Source organism: Microcaecilia unicolor, chromosome 5 (genome assembly GCF_901765095.1).
Source record: "Microcaecilia unicolor chromosome 5, aMicUni1.1, whole genome shotgun sequence".
NCBI classification, from domain to species: Eukaryota; Metazoa; Chordata; class Amphibia; order Gymnophiona; family Siphonopidae; genus Microcaecilia; species Microcaecilia unicolor.
In genome coordinates this window covers 25,079,827-25,102,131 of record NC_044035.1, presented here as the reverse complement: position 1 = coordinate 25,102,131, position 22,305 = coordinate 25,079,827, and the positions used below count along the sequence as shown (strand labels likewise).

The following is a 22,305-nucleotide window of genomic DNA, read 5'->3' as shown; positions in this document are numbered from 1 at the left end:
GGGAATTGAACCCTGTTCCCCTTGGTTCTCAGCCCACAGCACTATCCATTAAGTTGTTTTTTTTTGTCAAGTTTTTATTTAACATTTGATATACCGCCCATCAAATATTTTCTTCTGGGTGGTTTAGAATATTCAATTGAGAAAACATAGAAGAACAGAAAATTCAAGAAAGAACCGAAACCGCCATCGGACACAAAGGCTAAGAACTACGATGGATAGGCATCCTGAAATAAGGACGTTTTCAAGGCTAGAGACTCCAAGTTAGAGGGAGAGTGTTCCACATTTTGGGATCCACGACACTAAAAAATTTGTGAGCTGAAAAAGTTATGATGAACAATATGAAGTGCGGGAACTGTAAGATTATTTGTTTGAGAAGAACGGAGAGTCCTAGCAGGAGAGTAGCAGAAAAGTTATTCCTTTTTTCACGGAGAGAGTGGTGGATGCTTGGAATGCCCTCCCACGGGAGGTGGTGGAAACGAAAACGGTAACGGAATTCAAACATGCGTGGGATGTGCATAAAGGAATCCTGTGCAGTAGGAATGGATCCTCAGAAGCTTAGCCGAAATTGGGTGGCGGAGCAGGTGGGGGGAAGAGGTGTTGGTGGTTGGGAGGCGAGGATAGTGGAGGGCAGACTTATACGGTCTGTGCCAGAGCCGGTGATGGGAGGCGGGACTGATGGTTGGGAGGCGGGAAATACTGCTGGGAAGACTTGTACGGTCTGTGCCCCGAAAAAGGCAGGTACAAATCTGTTGGAATGTAATTGTATTTTACATGCATTGCCTGTCACCTATTATTTCTCTGTGATTACTCTGTGACCTCTGATGTGAATTACTTAGAGAGGTCACACAGCTATGTAACTTCCTGTGGGGGATAGATGCAGCACATGCAGCACATGGAGCACATGGAGCTCATGATCTCTCCTAACCTGAGAGGATCTATGGTGGTGTGAGCATCCATTACCATCTAAGCACATGGAAGGAGCTGATAATACAAATGTATAGTAATATGTATATATAAGCCTGTCTGATTATAATCTAACTACAAACTGTGAGTAAACAGATGTTTTGTTACTTCAACTTTAAAGTGACTCAGCAGTGAATTATTCAGGGGTGAATGAGAGAGAGATGAAGAAAGAAATTAACATTTCTAAAGCTGAAGCTGTGTGTACTAAAATCTGCTAATTATTTACTACAAATAATCCAACAAAAGGGTTATGGGCCCAGGGCTCAGGAATTGAAAAAGAAGAGAAATATTACCAGGCAGAAAAAAAGGCCACATTTTTCTCTTAAGTTTTAAAGGAAAGATTCAGTCTGTCTCTCTCTCCCCCCACACAGCAGACAGAAGGCTAAGAAAATGGCTGAGGGAAGAAATTCACCATTTTTCTATTCTCTCAAGGTGCCTAAATTAACTGAGTTTAATTATCGGCAGTGGGAACTAAGATTCATATGTCTCCTTCGAGCAAAAAGATTAAATATATGCTTAGACCAAGACAGAACAGCTGAAAATATGGCTGAATGGGACAATGCAAACTATTATGTGAAGTGCATGCTTTTGGAAGCTCTCTCAGAGAAACAAGCCATATTAGTGGAGGGAAAAGATACACCAAAGGACATTTTATATAAACTGAGAACTATGTATGCAACTACATATGCAAAGCAGCAACCAATTTGGTTGGCAGAGTTGAATGAAACCAAATTAAGGGATAAAAGTAAATGTAATGATCACATTATGCATCTTATGTCTTCATTTCAAAAGTTAGAACTTTCAGGAATTCCCATGTGTGATGCATTGAAAAGAGCATTTCTTTTTACCTCACTATCAAAGAAGTTTGATGTTTTTAGGTCTGTAAATGAGGCCATTGAAGGGCAATCTTTTGAACAGACAACATCAAAACTAAGGCAGGAATGCATAATAAATGATTCTGAGGAGATGTGTTCTCAAAGCAAGTCAGAGAGAAATGAAACAAATTTCTTGGCAAAGAACAGAGGAAGGCGGAGCTATGGGAAAACTCCACCCAAGGGCAAGCTGATTTGCTACTCATGTGGAAAGGAGGGACATGTATCTAAATGGTGTAAGGAAACACAAAACACTCCCTCTAGCTCACCTAAGCCAATGGAACTAAAGAATTTTCAAACCAGGAAATGTATGAAAGACAAAGATAAACACAAGGGCTTTCTAATGGCAGAAAAATCTTTGACTATGGTAAATAATAATTCAAATGAAAGTACTTGGATTTTGGATTCAGGGAGCACATGCCATTTAACCAATTGTAAGAATTTCTTTCAGGAAATGTGTCCAGAGGAAGGTATTCTTAAAACTGCAAACGCAGGGACTGCTAAGATCCAAGCAAAAGGTATTGGATTCTTAAAATGCAAAGTGTCTAATGAAGTTAAAGAAATTCCTGTAAGTGATGTCTTGTATATTCCCCAAGCAGTTTGCAATATGCTTAGTGTATCTACATTAGATAAGAAGGGATTTGTGATTCATTTTGAAAACAGTAAGTGCACAATCTCTAAAAATGATGAAGTGTATGCTGAAGCTTTTATGCATAATGATGTTTATAAACTGAGCATTTCAGGTGAAGCCTCACATATGGCGCAAGTAAGGAAGAATGATGGTAAATGTAGTCTGGAAATCTGGCATCGCCGCCTGGGACATCGTGATTGTAAGGTGATCCAGGATCTTTACAGTAAGCAACTGGCCACCGGCATTCAGATAAGTGCAGATGCTGGTAAAATGGAGAAATGCATAGACTGTGTTACTCAAAAAGGTGTGAGACCCTCATTTCCTGCATACACAGGAAATAGGAGTAATAAAGTGCTGGACTTAATACACAGTGACTTATGTGGACCGTTTAATATCCCATCATTGGGAAATAACAGATTTGTGCTAATATTCTTGGATGATTTCTCTAGATATTGTGTGGCCTATTTGCTGAAAGAAAAAAGTCAAGTCACAGACATGCTGAAGAAATACGTAGCCATGGTGAGCAATAAATTTGAAAGAAAACCAAAGGTTCTTCAGACCGACAATGGTGGTGAGTTCACTTCACAAAGCATGCGCACATTTCTAGAACAAGAAGGCATTCAGCATATCACAACAGTAGCTTATACACCAGAGCAAAATTCTGTTGCAGAGAGAAAATTTAGGTCACTTGTGGAAATGACCAGATGTATGCTGTCAGATAGCAATCTCCCTAAAAGACTATGGGGGGAAGCCATTCTCACAGCAGTGTACCTACAAAACAGAATGCCAACTAAAGGCGCTGAGCGCACACCACATGAGACATGGCATGGTAGGAAGCCAAACCTGTCACACATAAGAACATTTGGAAGTACAGCATATGCTCATGTACCAAAGCAAAGAAGGCATAAGCTGGATTCCACAACAGAAAGGGGCATTTTAGTTGGCTATGCTCCAGGACACAAAGGATATAGAATTTTGAATCTGAAAACTGGCATTGTTGGCATAAGACATGTTACATATTTTGATGAAAACAAAAGGGTTGATAAAGGCTGGATTATCCCAGATGAGCCTTATCATCCAGAATATGAAACTAGAACCATAATAGACATGCCAGTGTATATAAATGCCATACCAAGGCAGATGTCTGAAAGCAACTCACCTGTATCTAACGAGGAACAGGCAGAGGAAACAGACACAGAAAGGATCATTGAAGAAGACAGTACAGTTGGAGAAGGGGAATCAATTGGAGAAGAACTCTCAGATTTAGAGGATGCGGAAAGGTCAGACCAACCTGTTGTCAGACGCTCATCCAGGGAAAACAAAGGTGTTCCACCCCCCAAGACTGTCTTACCTAACAAAGTCAGCAGAAGCTCAAGAGCCCTTAACATGGGATGAGATTGAGAAAATGCCAGCAGAAGAAGCTGCTGAATGGCATAAAGCTGCACAAGAAGAAATTGATGCATTGGATAAAAATAATACTTGGATTCTTACAAAATTACCTCCTGGCAAGAAAGCTATAGGATGCAAATGGGTATTCAAGTTAAAAAGGAATGCACAAGGAAAAGTGGAAAGGTATAAAGCCAGATTAGTGGCAAAGGGATATCTTCAAAAATATGGAGAAGATTTTGATGAAGTGTTTGCACCTGTAGTGAAACACACGACAATAAGAACACTTCTGAGCATTGCAGTCTCAAAAGGCATGCAAGTCAACCACATTGATGTGAAAACAGCGTTTCTTCACGGAGATATAACTGAAGACTTGTACATGGAACAGCCAACAGGTTTCATAAATACAAAACAAAGACAGCTAGTGTGTAAATTAAACAAAGGTCTTTATGGATTAAAGCAAAGTGCAAAATGTTGGAATGAAAAATTGCATGAAATATTGACAAATTTAGGATTTAAGCAAGGTGAAGCAGATAAATGCTTGTACACTAGGTGCACAAATGGACAATATGCATACATTTTAGCTTTTGTTGATGATCTGCTCATTGCAAGCAAAAGTGAGCAAGAGTACAAGGACATTGTAAAGTGTTTAAACCTCAATGTTGAGATAAAAGAACTTGGTAATGTGTCATACTATCTTGGTATAGAAATTGAGAAACAAAATGATGGTTCTTATCTTCTAAGCCAGAAGCAGAAAATAAATGAGCTTATTGAAAGTTTAGGTATGCAAGATGCCCAAGTTGTAAGCACTCCCATGATCACTGATTTTCTGAAGGATGAAACAGTAAGAGAACCTTTACCAGATAACATCCAATATAGATCAGCCATAGGTAAGCTTTTATATCTAACTACCACATACAGGGCTGATATAGCAAATGCAGTAGGAATTTTGAGCAGAAGGGTCAGCTCACCTACCAAATCAGATTGGACTGCAGTTAAAAGGATGGTAAGGTATTTAAAGGGTACCATTGATTGTAAATTAAAGATTTCAGCCAATAGTAATCCAAAACTAATATGTTACTGTGATTCAGATTGGGCAGGGGATCATTCTGATTATAAATCCACAAGTGGATATGTGTTTATGTATGGAAATGTACAAATTTCATGGGCCAGTCATAAACAAAGTATTGTGAGTTTGTCTTCTACAGAAGCTGAATATGTGGCCGTATCGGAAGCGTGCAGAGAACTGATGTGGATTGAAAAACTTTTGCTGGATTTTGGAATAGCTGAACAGAGACCAATCCAGATAATGGAAGATAATCAGAGCTGCATCCGACTGTCACAGAATGACAAGGTTCAGTCACGCACCAAGCACATCGCAACGAAATACCACAACGTGCGAGAGTTGGCGAAAGAAGGGGTCATCAGTCTACACTATTGTCACACCAGTGAGATGACAGCTGACATCATGACCAAACCGTTACCCAGAGAACATTTTGTGAATCTGCGTATAAAGCTTGGACTTTGTATGAATAAATAATTGCATGACAGTTATGCATGAGAAGGGGTTTGTTGGAATGTAATTGTATTTTACATGCATTGCCTGTCACCTATTATTTCTCTGTGATTACTCTGTGACCTCTGATGTGAATTACTTAGAGAGGTCACACAGCTATGTAACTTCCTGTGGGGGATAGATGCAGCACATGCAGCACATGGAGCACATGGAGCTCATGATCTCTCCTAACCTGAGAGGATCTATGGTGGTGTGAGCATCCATTACCATCTAAGCACATGGAAGGAGCTGATAATACAAATGTATAGTAATATGTATATATAAGCCTGTCTGATTATAATCTAACTACAAACTGTGAGTAAACAGATGTTTTGTTACTTCAACTTTAAAGTGACTCAGCAGTGAATTATTCAGGGGTGAATGAGAGAGAGATGAAGAAAGAAATTAACATTTCTAAAGCTGAAGCTGTGTGTACTAAAATCTGCTAATTATTTACTACAAATAATCCAACAAAATCAAGGTAAGGTATACACATATGAATTTATCTTGTTGGGCAGACTGGATGGACTATGCAGGTCTTTTTCTGCCGTCATCTACTATGTATATTGTGAAAAACAGTATAAAATTGATAAATCGAGATCAAGTTCTATTAAATCATGAATAAAGTGGAATAGAAAAACAAATCAGTTGTTTACCTTGTGAAAAAGTACAAACACTGTGGGATAGGCCATGATTACGATTATATTTAAAACAAATTAGAGAAAATATTTTTTTCGCTCGATGTGTAATTTAAGTTCTGGAATTCATTGTCTCAGGATGTGGTAAAAGCAGTCAGTGTAGCACTGCATGTTTGACATCCCCCACATTTTTCCAATAATGATCAAATCTGGAGACATGAAAACCAGTCCCAAAATCTTCATCTTTATTTCCTGTAAGTATGTCATGGTTGAAACTGAGGTGTGCTTGAGTCATTCTCTTGATGAAATATCCGACTTCCGTGTAGCTTTAGTTTCTCACTGAATAGGGAGACAGTAGGTGATACTTAGTTGAATCCATTCTTCCTTCCACCCCCAGGTTTCTTGTGCCGCTGGCTGCCGTACAACCCAAAAAGCACAATCTGTCTTGTGCTTGATGATTTACAAGGCGTTCATTTCTTCAAATATGTCACCCTTTTTTCTCCAAATGTATTTTATGTTCTTTTGACCAAAGAGTTCAGTTTTTGTTTCATCAATCCAAAGCATGTTCCAAACGTTTTCTTTTGCACGTTTCGAGCAATGACATTTTTTTCAATTATCTCATCACAAAGGTTTCCTTCTGACAACTGTTCCATGTAGATGATTGTTTTGCAAGCCTGTACTATTAAACCTGTGGACAACTCCTGTGTCCAGCTAATCATTTCAGCGGGTTATTTATAGTGAACTGTGGGCTCTGATTTATAAAGTTTTCAGGCAGTTCTGTCAGATCTTACCTTGACTTCAACAGTTCTGTGTAATTTCAATTCTCCGAGGACAAGCGGGCTCCTAAGTGCTCACAAGGGGTGACGCCAGTCTGCATCACCCGGTCTGGCTTTTGCCATGGTAAGAAAAGAGAGTTTTGTGGAGCACAAGCCGCGCTCAACCGTGCATGCGAGAGTGCCTTTCCGCCTGTCGCGCGAATGCGATCTCCTCGGTTCTCTTTTTTCCGCGTGAGGAGAAGGTGCAGATTTTTTTGTCCTCACTCGCCTGGTGTTTTTGAGAGCTGTTTCTGCCTTTCGGACTTTTTTTTTCTGCTTTTCTTGTGGCTCTTTTTCTTGGGCCTTACAAACCCGTTCTTTTTTTTTTACGTAAGTTGTATCTTGCCCGGGTTTAAGTTTTCTTTATTTTCTGTCATCATTGGACTGTTTTTAGGCCCTGACTTCGGTCAGGTCTTTCCCTTTCTCTTTCTTTGTGCCTTGCCCCTTTTTCAAGCACCATCGAGTCATTTCATTTAGCTGATGACGTTTTTCCATCCATGGTGACAGCAGTGCCCAGGGCATGGTAAAGCAGAGCAGCATTGCCAATTCCATTTTTACTTATGTGATGGGACTGTGTTAAAGGTATGCCTGGGGGACAGAGTGCTAAGAGTTTCGTGGAGACCCTGTGATTCCCTCTAGACCCCTGATGGCAGCCATGGCATTCTCGCTCTTGTTAGAATGGCATCATTTACCCTCAGCCCACCAAATGGTGGGCCAGAGAGTGAAGGATGGGGCATTCATGAAGCAGAGGCCTTGGCTGGGGCCCACTTCCCCATGGCCAACACTTCCAGTTCATGGGGCCCAAGAACTGTAGTTACTGAGGCAATAGCAGACTGCCTACACAAGGCCTTAACAGGGGCCTAGCTTTCTAGTGGTATCCCTGGTAGTCTAGGGGTTTCTGGGCAGGAACAATCCCCAGTCGTTCCAGCCCCTGCTGGTGCCAAGTTCAAAATTACGCTGGCAACCCAGCCGGTGACACCTAGCAGTAGTAATATGAGATTACCACTAGGGTTTCCTGGTGCCATTTCGATCCCAGCGCTGTCGGGGAACTGGGCATTGCTCCTGCCCAGAACCCACTGGACCAACAAGGATACTTTAAATTGGCACAAGGAGACCTACAAGGGGGTGAGTAGGTACAGTTTTTTGTTGGCTGGGGGGGTGGCATGGCCCAATGCACTAATGGGGAGTCCGAGGGTATCCTCGGAATGAAAGGAGAACTTAGTTTTTGCATGCTGGCCGTTTTAAGATGCACGTGGGAATAATCAGGCTGTGTATTAGTATCCCAGTGCTCCTGGCAGGAAAAATATTGCTAGCTTGTTATTTTTTCTGGAATGATTCTGTGTTCAATTTACATAATAATGAAGTGTTTTGCATTCATTTTCATGGTTTACATCTCATTGTTATGTTTGCTGCAGTAACCTAAACTAATGTGTTTTACTGTAATATAATGCATATTATTGCCAGAAATCACTAAAAACTAACCTGTTCAAAAAGGCATATCCTGCCGATCTAACCTAAATACCTGATCTCTGCGACACAACAAAATTAAAGTATGTAATGGACATAACTCATTTCCCCCCTCTGTCACGCTTCCCTAAACGTGACTTTACTACAGGAACTCTATCCTCCCACAATATCACTTTGTAACGTTCTCACCGGAGCCGCCAAACGCCTTCCGGTACTGTGTAAGCCACATTGAGCCTACAAATATGCGGGAAAATGTGGGATACAAATGCAAAAAAATAAATAGTGTGGAACCTCCAGCCTGCCATAGAGATCAGTGCTAAGAGCTTATCGGAGAGAGGATATCCCTCCAACTACTGGGAGGCCGGCAAGGATTCCCAAGACTACTTGGGCATGTGGTCTGGGTAGGAAAGATTTAAAAAAAAAAAAAGAGGGGAGAAAAAAAAACATTTGTGGTGGGGAGCCATAGAAGTGCAAGAGCAAAATCCCTTTTCTACCTGTTGCTATTCAGCTTTCACTGAATCATGTTATCAATAGAAATTAAACAAAATAAAACATGGAAAAGAAAATAAGATGATACCTTTTTTATTGGACATAACTTAATACATTTCTTGATTAGCTTTCGAAGGTTGCCCTTCTTCCTCAGATCGGAAATAAGCAAATGTGCTAGCTGACAGTGTATATAAGTGAAAACATTCTAGCATTACTATGACAGTAAAATAGATACCATTGGAGATTCTACATGGAATGTTGCTACTATTGGAGATTCTACATGGAATGTTGCTATTCCACTAGCAACATTCCATGTAGAAGGATGCGCAGGCTTCTGTTTCTGTGAGTCTGACATCCTGCACAAGGGCCGACTTCTACATGGAATGTTGCTAGTGGAATAGCAACATTCCATGTAGAATCTTCAATAGTAGCAACATTCCATGTAGAATCTCCAATAGTATCTATTTTACTGTCATAGTAATGCTTGAATGTTTTCACTTATATACACTGTCAGCTAGCACATTTGCTTATTTCCGATCTGAGGAAGAAGGGCAACCTTCGAAAGCTAATCAAGAAATGTGTTAAGTTATGTCCAATAAAAAAGGTATCATCTTATTTTCTTTTCCATGTTTTATTTTGTTTGATTTCTATAGATTCTACATGGAATGTTGCTATTCCACTAGCAACATTCCATGTAGAAGTCGGCCCTTGTAGATCAGCAATGTGGCCGCGCAGGCTTCTGCTTCTGTGAGTCTGACGTCCTGCACGTACGTGCAGGACGTCAGACTCACAGAAACAGAAGCCTGCGCAGCCTTCTACATGGAATGTTGCTAGTGGAATAGCAACATTCCATGTAGAATCTCCAATAGTAGCAACATTCCATGTAGAATCTCCAATGGTATCTATTTTACTGTCATAGTAATGCTTGAATGTTTTCACTTATATACACTGTCAGCTAGCACATTTGCTTATTTCCGATCTGACGAAGAAGGGCAACCTTCGAAAGCTAATCAAGAAATGTATTAAGTTATGTCCAATAAAAAAGGTATCATCTTATTTTCTTTTCCATGTTTTATTTTGTTTAATTTCTATTGATAACCTTAAGAGTGGACTAACACGGCTACCACACTCCTCTACTGAATCATGTGAAACAGTTCTTGTACAAAATCAGATATAAGACCAAATTAAGAAAAAGAGTGATATTAGTTTACAAGGGATTCTAGAATCAGAGAGGCCCAGGTTTACATGCGTGCTTAAGAAAAAGAGGTACACTAGTGAAGGAAAAGGATACCATATGAATCGTCACATGCATTCTTATTGAGATGTTTGTGGTTCTCCCTTGCTTCAGTCTTCTTATCTTTCAGTGTGATTGTGGCACCTGGTGATGCAAAAACTTTGACATTTTTGTTGATGGACGTGCAATGAAGTTGAATTAGCACAACCCTGAAACTTGTCAGCGGCAGTGGCGTACCAAGGGGGTGGGGGCGGTCCGCCCCGGGTGCATGCCGCTGGGGGGTGCCGCGGCGCGCGCCTGCTCTGAGTTCGCTGACTTCGCGCGTTCGCTGCAGCTCCCTCTGCCCTGGAACAGGTTACTTCCTGTTCCGGGTCAGAGGGAGCTCCAGCGAACGCGCAAAGTCAGGGAACTCTGAACAGGCGCGCGCTGCGGCACCCCCCCCCAGCGGCGTGCACCCGGGGGGGTTCCGCGTTGCATCGGGGGGGGTGCTGCACCCGGGGGGGGTCCGCGCTGCATCGGGGGGGGGGGGGGCGGGGCGCCGCCCCCCTAGGAACGCCACTGGTCAGCGGTACCACCGGTCATCAAGACTGCAACCCTGGCTACAATCCCTTCAGATAACTTTCAAATACACTGATAATTCAGTCATCCTAGAAGTGCAGAGTATGCGTCGCATTTACTTCAGAAATGCCTGAGCATTCGGTTTGCTGTGGTGTTTTCTTTTGGAAATTTTAATTAGGTAAAGGGAAACAGGTTTGTAGTCGGATGTAATAGAAAGAGAGAAGGTTCAGACAGAAGCACTTCTTAATTTTTTTTATTTTTTTAAGAACTACTACTACTTAACATTTCTAAAGCGCTACTAGGGTTATGCAGCGCCGTACAATTTAACATAAAAGGACAGGCCCTGCTCAAAGAGCGTACAATCTAAAGGATAAGTGAATAGTCAATTCGATAGGGGCAGTCAAATTGGGGCAGTCTGGATATCCTGAAGGTATGAGTTAGGTGCCGAAGGCAGCATTGAAGAGGTGGGCTTTAAGCAGAGACTTGAAGATGGGCAGGGAGGGGGCTTGACGTAAGGGCTCAGGAAGGTTGTTCCAGGCATAGGATGAGGCGAGGCAGAATGGGCGGAGCCTGGAGTTGGCGGTGGTGGAGAAGGGTACTGAGAGGAGGGATTTATCCTGTGAACGGAGGTTACGGGCGGGAACGTAAGGGAAGATGAGGGTAGAGAGGTAGTGAGGGGCAGCAGATTGAGTACATTTGTAGGTAAGGAGGAGAAGCTTGAATTGAATGCGGTATCTGATCGGAAGCCAGTGAAGTGACCTGAGGAGAGGGGTGATATGAGTATATCGGTTCTGGCGGAATATGAGACGTGCCGCAGAGTTCTGAACAGATTGAAGGGGGGATAGATGGCTAAGTGGGAGTCCGGTGAGGAGTAAGTTGCAGTAGTCAAGGCGAGAGGTAATGAGAGCGTGGACGAGAGTTCGGGTGGTGTGTTCAGAGAGGAAAGGACGAATTTTGCTGATGTTGAAGAGGAAGAAGCGACAGGTCTTGACTATCTGCTGGATGTGTGCCGAGAAGGAGAGGGAAGAGTCGAAGATGTCTCCGAGGTTGCGGGCAGATGAGACGGGGAGGATGAGGGTGTTATCAACTGAGATAGAAAGTGGAGGAAGAGGAGAAGTGGGTTTTGGTGGAAAGACGATGAGCTCAGTCTTGGATATGTTCAGTTTCAGGTGGCGGTTGGACAGCCATGTAGCAATGTCGGTTAAGCAAAGAACATGAGATATTAGCCAGGGGATTAAGGCTACTGCTCATAGGATTCAACCATTTGTTCATTCAACTCTATTTTTATTTTTTGCATTTGTATCCCACATTCCCCCACCTATTTGCAGGCTCAATGTGGCTTACATAGATTTGATAATATTGTCATAACAGGATATCGGATACAATTAGTAGTGTGTAGCGCTTAGGAAGGGGTGAGGGAAGAGAGTTGTTTGTTAGGGTAATTATAGGAGGTGCATTTATTTGCTGCATTTCTAGCCCAGATTTTCCCACCTATTTGCAGGCTCAATGTGGCTTACATTATGCCGAAAAGCCATTTCCGGAGTGAGAAGTACATATTGTTATTATTACAATTAAAGTACAAAAATGAAGTACATTAGAAGTAAATGGATATACAGGGGGGAGGAGTGGCCTAGTGGTTAGGGTGGTGGAGTTTGGTTCCTGGGGAACTGAGGAACTGAGTTTGATTCCCGGCACAGGCAGCTCCTTGTGACTCTGGGCAAGTCACTTAACCCTCCATTGCCTGCCGCATTGAGGCTGCCATGAGTTGGAAAGCGCAGGGTACAAATGTAACAAAAATAAAATAGATACTATTGGAGATTCTACATGGAATGTTGCTATTCTACTAGTAACATTCCATGTAGAAGGATGCGCAAGCTTCTGTTTCTGTGAGTCTGACGTCCTCGTCAGACTCGCAGAAGCCTGCGCGGCCACATTGGTGATCTGCAAGGGCCAACTTCTACATGGAATGTTGTTGCTAGTGGAATAGCAACATTCCATGTAGACTCTCAAATAGTAGCAACAGTGGAGGAGTGGCCTAGTGGTTAGGGTGGTGGACTTTGGTCCTGGGGAACTGAGGAACTGAGTCCGATTCCCACCTCAGGCACAGGCAGCTCCTTGTGACTCTGGGCAAGTCACTTAACCCTCCATGGCCCCATGTAAGCCGCATTGAGCCTGCCATGAGTGGGAAAGCGCAGGGTACAAATGTAACAAAAATAAATAAATAAATACAGTACATTTCAGGAGTTTGAAATCAAGGGTAATGAATAACATTCAGTAATGAAAAGAAATAGAAATTAGAGCAATCGAATAGAAGAGTTCACTGTTAACTTGATCTGGTTGATTTATGACGGATCCTTTTGATAAGACTTTTTAAACAGTTTAATCTTTAGTAGTTTCCGGACGGATGTCATATTTGTTACTATATATCTTAAGTAGAGAGGTAGGGCAACCTTCGAAAGCTAATCAAGAAATGTATTAAGTTATGTCCAATAAAAAAGGTATCATCTTATTTTCTTTTCCATGTTTTATTTTGTTTGATTTCTATAGATTCTACATGGAATGTTGCTATTCCACTAGCAACATTCCATGTAGAAGTCGGCCCTTGTAGATCACCAATGTGGCCGCGCAGGCTTCTGCTTCTGTGAGTCTGACGTCCTGCATGTACGTGCAGGATGTCAGACTCACAGAAACAGAAGCCTGCGCATCCTTCTACATGGAATGTTGCTAGTGGAATAGCAACATTCCATGTAGAATCTCCAATAGTAGCAACATTCCATGTAGAATCTCCAATGGTATCTATTTTACTGTCATAGTAATGCTTGAATGTTTTCACTTATATACACTGTCAGCTAGCACATTTGCTTATTTCCCATCTGAGGAAGAAGGGCAACCTTCGAAAGCTAATCAAGAAATGTATTAAGTTAGGTCCAATAAAAAAGGTATCATCTTATTTTCTTTTCCATGTTTTATTTTGTTTGATTTCTATTGATAACCTTAAGAGTGGACTAACACGGCTACCACACTCCTCTACGAATCATTTATTTTGTTTGATTTCTATTGATTACTATATATCCAAATATATATGGTTGTCTTTCTACACTTTTCAAGAAAATGTTTAAGAATGTCAAATATCCTATAAATTGAAGTAGGGCCCTGTATATGTTGTAAAAACAACTGGGATTTAGCGTTCAGTTGAACCTTTTATGTGGTTGAATTTAAGACTGTTACTTCACCTTGTAAACATTAGTTCATTAGTTTGTACAGATTATTATTAAGACAGCACTACATAAATAGGAAGGAATAAACGACTCTTCTTCTTTCCAGGCGAGCTCACCTGCGCTTATGTCTAGAACGTTTAAAAGTTCTTATACCATTAGGACCAGACTGCACCAGGCACACAACTCTTGGGCTCCTCAATAAAGCCAAAACACACATCAAGGTAAGAATGGATTTGAGTTTTTCCAAAAAATCTTTCAGCATCACCTTTCTCACAAAAAGCGTCCAAAATCTGAATAAGAAAAAAGTTCATTTTCCAAAAAGAAAGACGTCTATCGTTTGTTTTAGAAAATACTGTTTCTAACAAGGTGTTGTGCTTTGGACGTTTTGTTTTTTGGTTCATTTTCAAAACAAAAACGTCCCAAGGGGAAAACATAGAAAATCAAGCCATTGGTATGTAGGAGGGCCCAGCATTTTTAGTAGAATGGTCTCCCAAGACATCCCAGAAGATAAATGGGGCATCCTAGGTGTCACTGCAGTGGACTTCAAAAACATGCTCCCAGGTACATATCTTACCATTGCTCCCTTAACTTGTCTGCTGAGCTGCCCAAAACCCACTGCCCAGAGCTGTACACAGTAGCCCGAAGGGGCGAAGGGGGCACCTATATGTGGGTACCGTGGGTTTTTGGTGAGTTTTGGAGGGCTAACAGTTTCCCCCACAAATGTGACAGGTAGAGGGAGATAGGGAACTGACCCCCAAGCAATGGTGCACTGCACTGACCCCTACACTAGTCCAGGAACCTACATGCTGTTCTAATAGACTTGGCTCTAACATCTGAAGCTGTCATAGAAGTTGCTAAATCATATTTGAATTCACATTTGTGGGGGGTGGTAGGGCAGAGGTGTATCTGAAATGCGGTGGTGGGGGGGGCCAAGGCCAGAGTGAGGGGGCACATTATAGCTCCCCCGCCATCGTCGCCATCATCGTCCCCCCCCCCCCCCCCGCCACCACTGCCGCCACCTTGGCTGGCGGGGGTTGGGATTCCCCGCCAGCCGAAGGAATATTTTTAAAAGCAGCGGCAGGAGGAAGCGGACCTCGGCTGGCGGGGGTTGGGGTCCCCCGCCAGCAAAGGTAGATGACGGCGGCAGGGGGGTCCAGGGCGAAATCTGCGGGGGCCTAGGCCCCCGTGGCCCCACGCAGATACGCCCCTGTGGTAGGGGGGTCAGTCACCACTGGGGGGTATTGGGGGGGTCACCCCTGATTCCCTCCGGTGGGCATCTGGTCATTCAGGGCACCCTTTTGTGCCTTATTCGTTATAACAGGTCTAGCTCAAAATGTCTTAGTTTTAGTCCTGTACGGTTTTGTTTTGTTCCATTGTGGCTGAAAAACGTCCAAATGTTAGGAACGCCCAGATCCCGCCTTTAACATTCCCCTGACACACACCCCCTTGTGATTTGAATGCTCTTCTGATGGACTTCATAGAAAAACATATAAAAATTGGTTTTGGAAATACCAATGTGGACGTTTTTCTGCTTTGAAAATATGCTCCAGAGTAACAAAAATTAATCTGGTGCTTCAAAATTAATCATTCCAGGGTATCTTGTAATATTTGGCAGAGGGAGTGGGTTGAAACAAAAATCAGACTGGGTTTGAGTGCAATTGATTATTAGTAATGTCAAATAAGATTAAAAATACTTGTACGGTGGCCCAGGGTTTGCTTTCTGATGAAGAAAAACAGTTCTATACTGGAAAATTATGTGAGTCCGTCTTCTTTCTTTCTTCTGCTTTCTACTTATTTGTGCATTAAAAGTACTTAAATCATCAAATGTGCACATAGAGTGAGGCATGCATATACATTCAAGTCACAGGAGGTATCAGATTTGTTGTAGGGAAACACCATTTCCAGTACCATGTACTGCCCCTTGGCCTATTCTGCACCTGGACTAGCTTGCTACACATGCTATAACTTAGACCAGTTCCTTATGTCTTGATTAAACTGTACAAAGAACTTGCCTTTAGTTTAGTCACCCGTTTATTTATCCCAACTTGCCCCCATCTATATATTTCTGCATTTGGCCCCTCAACTATGTTGCAATGTGCTGTGGAGAAGCAGGGCATTTTGTCCAGAAATGTCCCAATAAAGTGGGAAACTCTCTGTCCCAGCCCTGGTAGGGGAAGCGATGCTAGCTAAGTAGGCCAAGTTCCCTGCATCCAATTTTTGGTCCTAGCTTTGATCACCTTAGACCAACAGGCCAAGATGACGGAGGCCTTCAAGGAATCCAGTGCTGGAGGAAATTTGTTGGAATGTAATTGTATTTTACATGCATTGCCTGTCACCTATTATTTCTCTGTGATTACTCTGTGACCTCTGATGTGAATTACTTAGAGAGGTCACACAGCTATGCAACTTCCTGTGAGGGTTAGATGCAGCACATGCAGCACATGGAGCACATGGAGCTCATGATCTCTCCTAACCTGAGAGGATCTATGGTGGTGTGAGCATCCATTACCATCTAAGCACATGGAAGGAGCTGATAATACAAATGTATAGTAATATGTAAATATAAGCCTGTCTGATTATAATCTAACTGCAAACTGTGAGTAAACAGATGTTTTGTTACTTCAACTTTAAAGTGACTCAGCAGTGAATTATTCTGGGGTGAATGAGAGAGAGATGAAGAAAGAAATTAACATTTCTAAAGCTGAAGCTGTGTGTACTAAAATCTGCTAATTATTTACTACAAATAATCCAACAAAAGGGTTATGGGCCCAGGGCCAGGAATTGAAAAAGAAGAGAAATATTACCAGGCAGAAAAAAGGCCACATTTTTCTCTTAAGTTTTAAAGGAAAGATTCAGTCTGTCTCTCTCTCCCCCCCACACAGCAGACAGAAGGCTAAGAAAATGGCTGAGGGAAGAAATTCACCATTGTTCTATTCTCTCAAGGTGCCTAGATTAACTGAGTTTAATTATCGGCAGTGGGAACTAAGATTCATATGTCTCCTTCGAGCAAAAAGATTAAATATATGCTTAGACCAAGACAGAACAGCTGAAAATATGGCTGAATGGGACAATGCAAACTATTATGTGAAGTGCATGCTTTTGGAAGCTCTCTCAGAGAAACAAGCCATATTAGTGGAGGGAAAAGATACACCAAAGGACATTTTATGTAAGCTGAGAACTATGTATGCAACTACATATGCAAAGCAGCAACCAATTTGGTTAGCAGAGTTGAATGAAACCAAATTAAGGGATAAAAGTAAATGTAATGATCACATTATGCATCTTATGTCTTCATTTCAAAAGTTAGAACTTTCTGGAATTCCCATGTGTGATGCATTGAAAAGAGCATTTCTTTTTACCTCACTATCAAAGAAGTTTGATGTTTTTAGGTCTGTAAATGAGGCCATTGAAGGGCAATCCTTTGAACAGGCAACATCAAAACTAAGGCAGGAATGCATAATAAATGATTCTGAGGAGATGTGTTCTCAAAGCAAGTCAGAGAGAAATGAAACAAATTTCTTGGCAAAGAACAGAGGAAGGCGGAGCTATGGGAAAACTCCACCAAGGGCAAGCTGATTTGCTACTCATGTGGAAAGGAGGGACATGTATCTAAATGGTGTAAGGAAACACAAAACACTCCCTCTAGCTCACCTAAGCCAATGGAACTAAAGAATTTTCAAACCAGGAAATGTATGAAGGACAAAGATAAACACAAGGGTTTTCTAATGGCAGAAAAATCTTTGACTATGGTAAATAATAATTCAAATGAAAGTACTTGGATTTTGGATTCAGGGAGCACATGCCATTTAACCAATTGTAAGAATTTCTTTCAGGAAATGTGTCCAGAAGAAGGTATTCTTAAAACTGCAAACGCAGGGACTGCTAAGATCCAAGCAAAAGGTATTGGATTCTTAAAATGCAAAGTGTCTAATGAAGTTAAAGAAATTCCTGTAAGTGATGTCTTGTATATTCCCCAAGCAGTTTGTAATATGCTTAGTGTATCTACATTAGATAAGAAGGGATTTGCGATTCATTTTGAAAACAGTAAGTGCACAATCTCTAAAAATGATGAAGTGTATGCTGAAGCTTTTATGCATAATGATGTTTATAAACTGAGCATTTCAGGTGAAGTCTCACATATGGCGCAAGTAAGGAAGAATGCTGGTAAAATGGAGAAATGCATAGACTGTGTTACTCAAAAAGGTGTGAGACCCTCATTTCCTGCATACACAGGAAATAGGAGTAATAAAGTGCTGGACTTAATACACAGTGACTTATGTGGACCGTTTAATATCCCATCATTGGGAAATAACAGATTTGTGCTAATATTCTTGGATGATTTCTCTAGATATTGTGTGGCCTATTTGCTGAAAGAAAAAAGTCAAGTCACAGACATGCTGAAGAAATACGTAGCCATGGTGAGCAATAAATTTGAAAGAAAACCAAAGGTTCTTCAGACCGACAATGGTGGTGAGTTCACTTCACAAAGCATGCGCACATTTCTAGAACAAGAAGGCATTCAACATATCACAACAGTAGCTTATACACCAGAGCAAAATTCTGTTGCAGAGAGAAAATTTAGGTCACTTGTGGAAATGACCAGATGTATGCTGTCAGATAGCAATCTCCCTAAAAGACTATGGGGGGAAGCAATTCTCACAGCAGTGTACCTACAAAACAGAATGCCAACTAAAGGCGCTGAGCGCACACCACATGAGACATGGCATGGTAGGAAGCCAAACCTGTCACACATAAGAACATTTGGAAGTACAGCATATGCTCATATACCAAAGCAAAGAAGGCATAAGCTGGATTCCACAACAGAAAGGGGCATTTTAGTTGGCTATGCTCCAGGACACAAAGGATATAGAATTTTGAATCTGAAAACTGGCATTGTTGGCATAAGACATGTTACATATTTTGATGAAAACAAAAGGGTTGATAAAGGCTGGATTATCCCAGATGAGCCTTATCATCCAGAATATGAAACTAGAACCATAATAGACATGCCAGTGTATATAAATGCCATACCAAGGCAGATGTCTGAAAGCAACTCACCTGTATCTAACGAGGAACAGGCAGAGGAAGCAGACACAGAAAGGATCATTGAAGAAGACAGTACAGTTGGAGAAGGGGAATCAATTGGAGAAGGACTCTCAGATTTAGAGGATGCAGAAAGGTCAGACCAACCTGTTGTCAGACGCTCATCCAGGGAAAACAAAGGTGTTCCACCCCCAAGACTGTCTTACCTAACAAAGTCAGCAGAAGCTCAAGAGCCCTTAACATGGGATGAGATTGAGAAAATGCCAGCAGAAGAAGCTGCTGAATGGCATAAAGCTGCACAAGAAGAAATTGATGCATTGGATAAAAATAATACTTGGATTCTTACAAAATTACCTCCTGGCAAGAAAGCTATAGGATGCAAATGGGTATTCAAGTTAAAAAGGAATGCACAAGGAAAAGTGGAAAGGTATAAAGCCAGATTAGTGGCAAAGGGATATCTTCAAAATATGGAGAAGATTTTGATGAAGTGTTTGCACCTGTAGTGAAACACACGACAATCAGAACACTTCTGAGCATTGCAGTCTCAAAAGGCATGCAAGTCAACCACATTGATGTGAAAACAGCGTTCCTTCATGGAGATATAACTGAAGACTTGTACATGGAACAACCAACAGGTTTCATAAATACAAAACAAAGACAGCTAGTGTGTAAATTAAACAAAGGTCTTTATGGATTAAAGCAAAGTGCAGAATGTTGGAATGAAAAATTGCATGAAATATTGACAAATTTAGGATTTAAGCAAGGTGAAGCAGATAAATGTTTGTACACTAGGTGCACAAATGGACAATATGCATACATTTTAGCTTTTGTTGATGATCTGCTCATTGCAAGCAAAAGTGAGCAAGAGTACAAGGACATTGTAAAGTGTTTTAAACCACAATGTTGAGATAAAAGAACTTGGAAATGTGTCATACTATCTTGGTATAGAAATTGAGAAACAAAATGATGGTTCTTATCTTCTAAGCCAGAAGCAGAAAATAAATGAGCTTATTGAAAGTTTAGGTATGCAAGATGCCCAAGTTGTAAGCACTCCCATGATCACTGATTTTCTGAAGGATGAAACAGTAAGAGAACCTTTACCAGATAACATCCAATATAGATCAGCCATAGGTAAGCTTTTATATCTAGCTACCACATACAGGGCTGATATAGCAAATGCAGTAGGAATTTTGAGCAGAAGGGTCAGCTCACCTACCAAATCAGATTGGACTGCAGTTAAAAGGATGGTAAGGTATTTAAAGGGTACCATTGATTGTAAATTAAAGATTTCAGCCAATAGTAATCCAAAACTAATATGTTACTGTGATTCAGATTGGGCAGGGGATCATTCTGATTATAAATCCACAAGTGGATATGTGTTTATGTATGGAAATGTACAAATTTCATGGGCCAGTCATAAACAAAGTATTGTGAGTTTGTCTTCTACAGAAGCTGAATACGTGGCCGTATCGGAAGCGTGCAGAGAACTGATGTGGATTGAAAAACTTTTGCTGGATTTTGGAATAGCTGAAAAGAGACCAATCCAGATAATGGAAGATAATCAGAGCTGCATCCGACTGTCACAGAATGACAAGGTTCAGTCACGCACCAAGCACATCGCAACGAAATACCACAACGTGCGAGAGTTGGCGAAAGAAGGGGTCATCAGTCTACACTATTGTCACACCAGTGAGATGACAGCTGACATCATGACCAAACCGTTACCCAGAGAACATTTTGTGAATCTGCGTATAAAGCTTGGACTTTGTATGAATAAATAATTGCATGACAGTTATGCATGAGAAGGGGTTTGTTGGAATGTAATTGTATTTTACATGCATTGCCTGTCACCTATTATTTCTCTGTGATTACTCTGTGACCTCTGATGTGAATTACTTAGAGAGGTCACACAGCTATGCAACTTCCTGTGAGGGTTAGATGCAGCACATGCAGCACATGGAGCACATGGAGCTCATGATCTCTCCTAACCTGAGAGGATCTATGGTGGTGTGAGCATCCATTACCATCTAAGCACATGGAAGGAGCTGATAATACAAATGTATAGTAATATGTAAATATAAGCCTGTCTGATTATAATCTAACTGCAAACTGTGAGTAAACAGATGTTTTGTTACTTCAACTTTAAAGTGACTCAGCAGTGAATTATTCTGGGGTGAATGAGAGAGAGATGAAGAAAGAAATTAACATTTCTAAAGCTGAAGCTGTGTGTACTAAAATCTGCTAATTATTTACTACAAATAATCCAACAAAAGGGTTATGGGCCCAGGGCCAGGAATTGAAAAAGAAGAGAAATATTACCAGGCAGAAAAAAAGGCCACATTTTTCTCTTAAGTTTTAAAGGAAAGATTCAGTCTGTCTCTCTCTCCCCCCCACACAGCAGACAGAAGGCTAAGAAAATGGCTGAGGGAAGAAATTCACCATTGTTCTATTCTCTCAAGGTGCCTAGATTAACTGAGTTTAATTATCGGCAGTGGGAACTAAGATTCATATGTCTCCTTCGAGCAAAAAGATTAAATATATGCTTAGACCAAGACAGAACAGCTGAAAATATGGCTGAATGGGACAATGCAAACTATTATGTGAAGTGCATGCTTTTGGAAGCTCTCTCAGAGAAACAAGCCATATTAGTGGAGGGAAAAGATACACCAAAGGACATTTTATGTAAGCTGAGAACTATGTATGCAACTACATATGCAAAGCAGCAACCAATTTGGTTAGCAGAGTTGAATGAAACCAAATTAAGGGATAAAAGTAAATGTAATGATCACATTATGCATCTTATGTCTTCATTTCAAAAGTTAGAACTTTCTGGAATTCCCATGTGTGATGCATTGAAAAGAGCATTTCTTTTTACCTCACTATCAAAGAAGTTTGATGTTTTTAGGTCTGTAAATGAGGCCATTGAAGGGCAATCCTTTGAACAGGCAACATCAAAACTAAGGCAGGAATGCATAATAAATGATTCTGAGGAGATGTGTTCTCAAAGCAAGTCAGAGAGAAATGAAACAAATTTCTTGGCAAAGAACAGAGGAAGGCGGAGCTATGGGAAAACTCCACCCAAGGGCAAGCTGATTTGCTACTCATGTGGAAAGGAGGGACATGTATCTAAATGGTGTAAGGAAACACAAAACACTCCCTCTAGCTCACCTAAGCCAATGGAACTAAAGAATTTTCAAACCAGGAAATGTATGAAGGACAAAGATAAACACAAGGGTTTTCTAATGGCAGAAAAATCTTTGACTATGGTAAATAATAATTCAAATGAAAGTACTTGGATTTTGGATTCAGGGAGCACATGCCATTTAACCAATTGTAAGAATTTCTTTCAGGAAATGTGTCCAGAAGAAGGTATTCTTAAAACTGCAAACGCAGGGACTGCTAAGATCCAAGCAAAAGGTATTGGATTCTTAAAATG

General features: G+C 41.1%; 1 protein-coding gene across 2 annotated transcripts in view; it reads left to right on the top strand.

Annotated features, from left to right (window-relative positions):
• Window positions 1–22,305, top strand: part of MXI1 (MAX interactor 1, dimerization protein) — a 128,000-nt gene that overhangs the window by 93,649 nt on the left and 12,046 nt on the right. For both annotated transcript variants that reach the window (XM_030202769.1, XM_030202770.1), the window contains exon 4: window positions 13,933–14,047. In XM_030202769.1, the coding sequence (XP_030058629.1) occupies window positions 13,933–14,047 (115 nt within the window). The remainder of the gene's footprint in view (window positions 1–13,932; window positions 14,048–22,305) is intronic.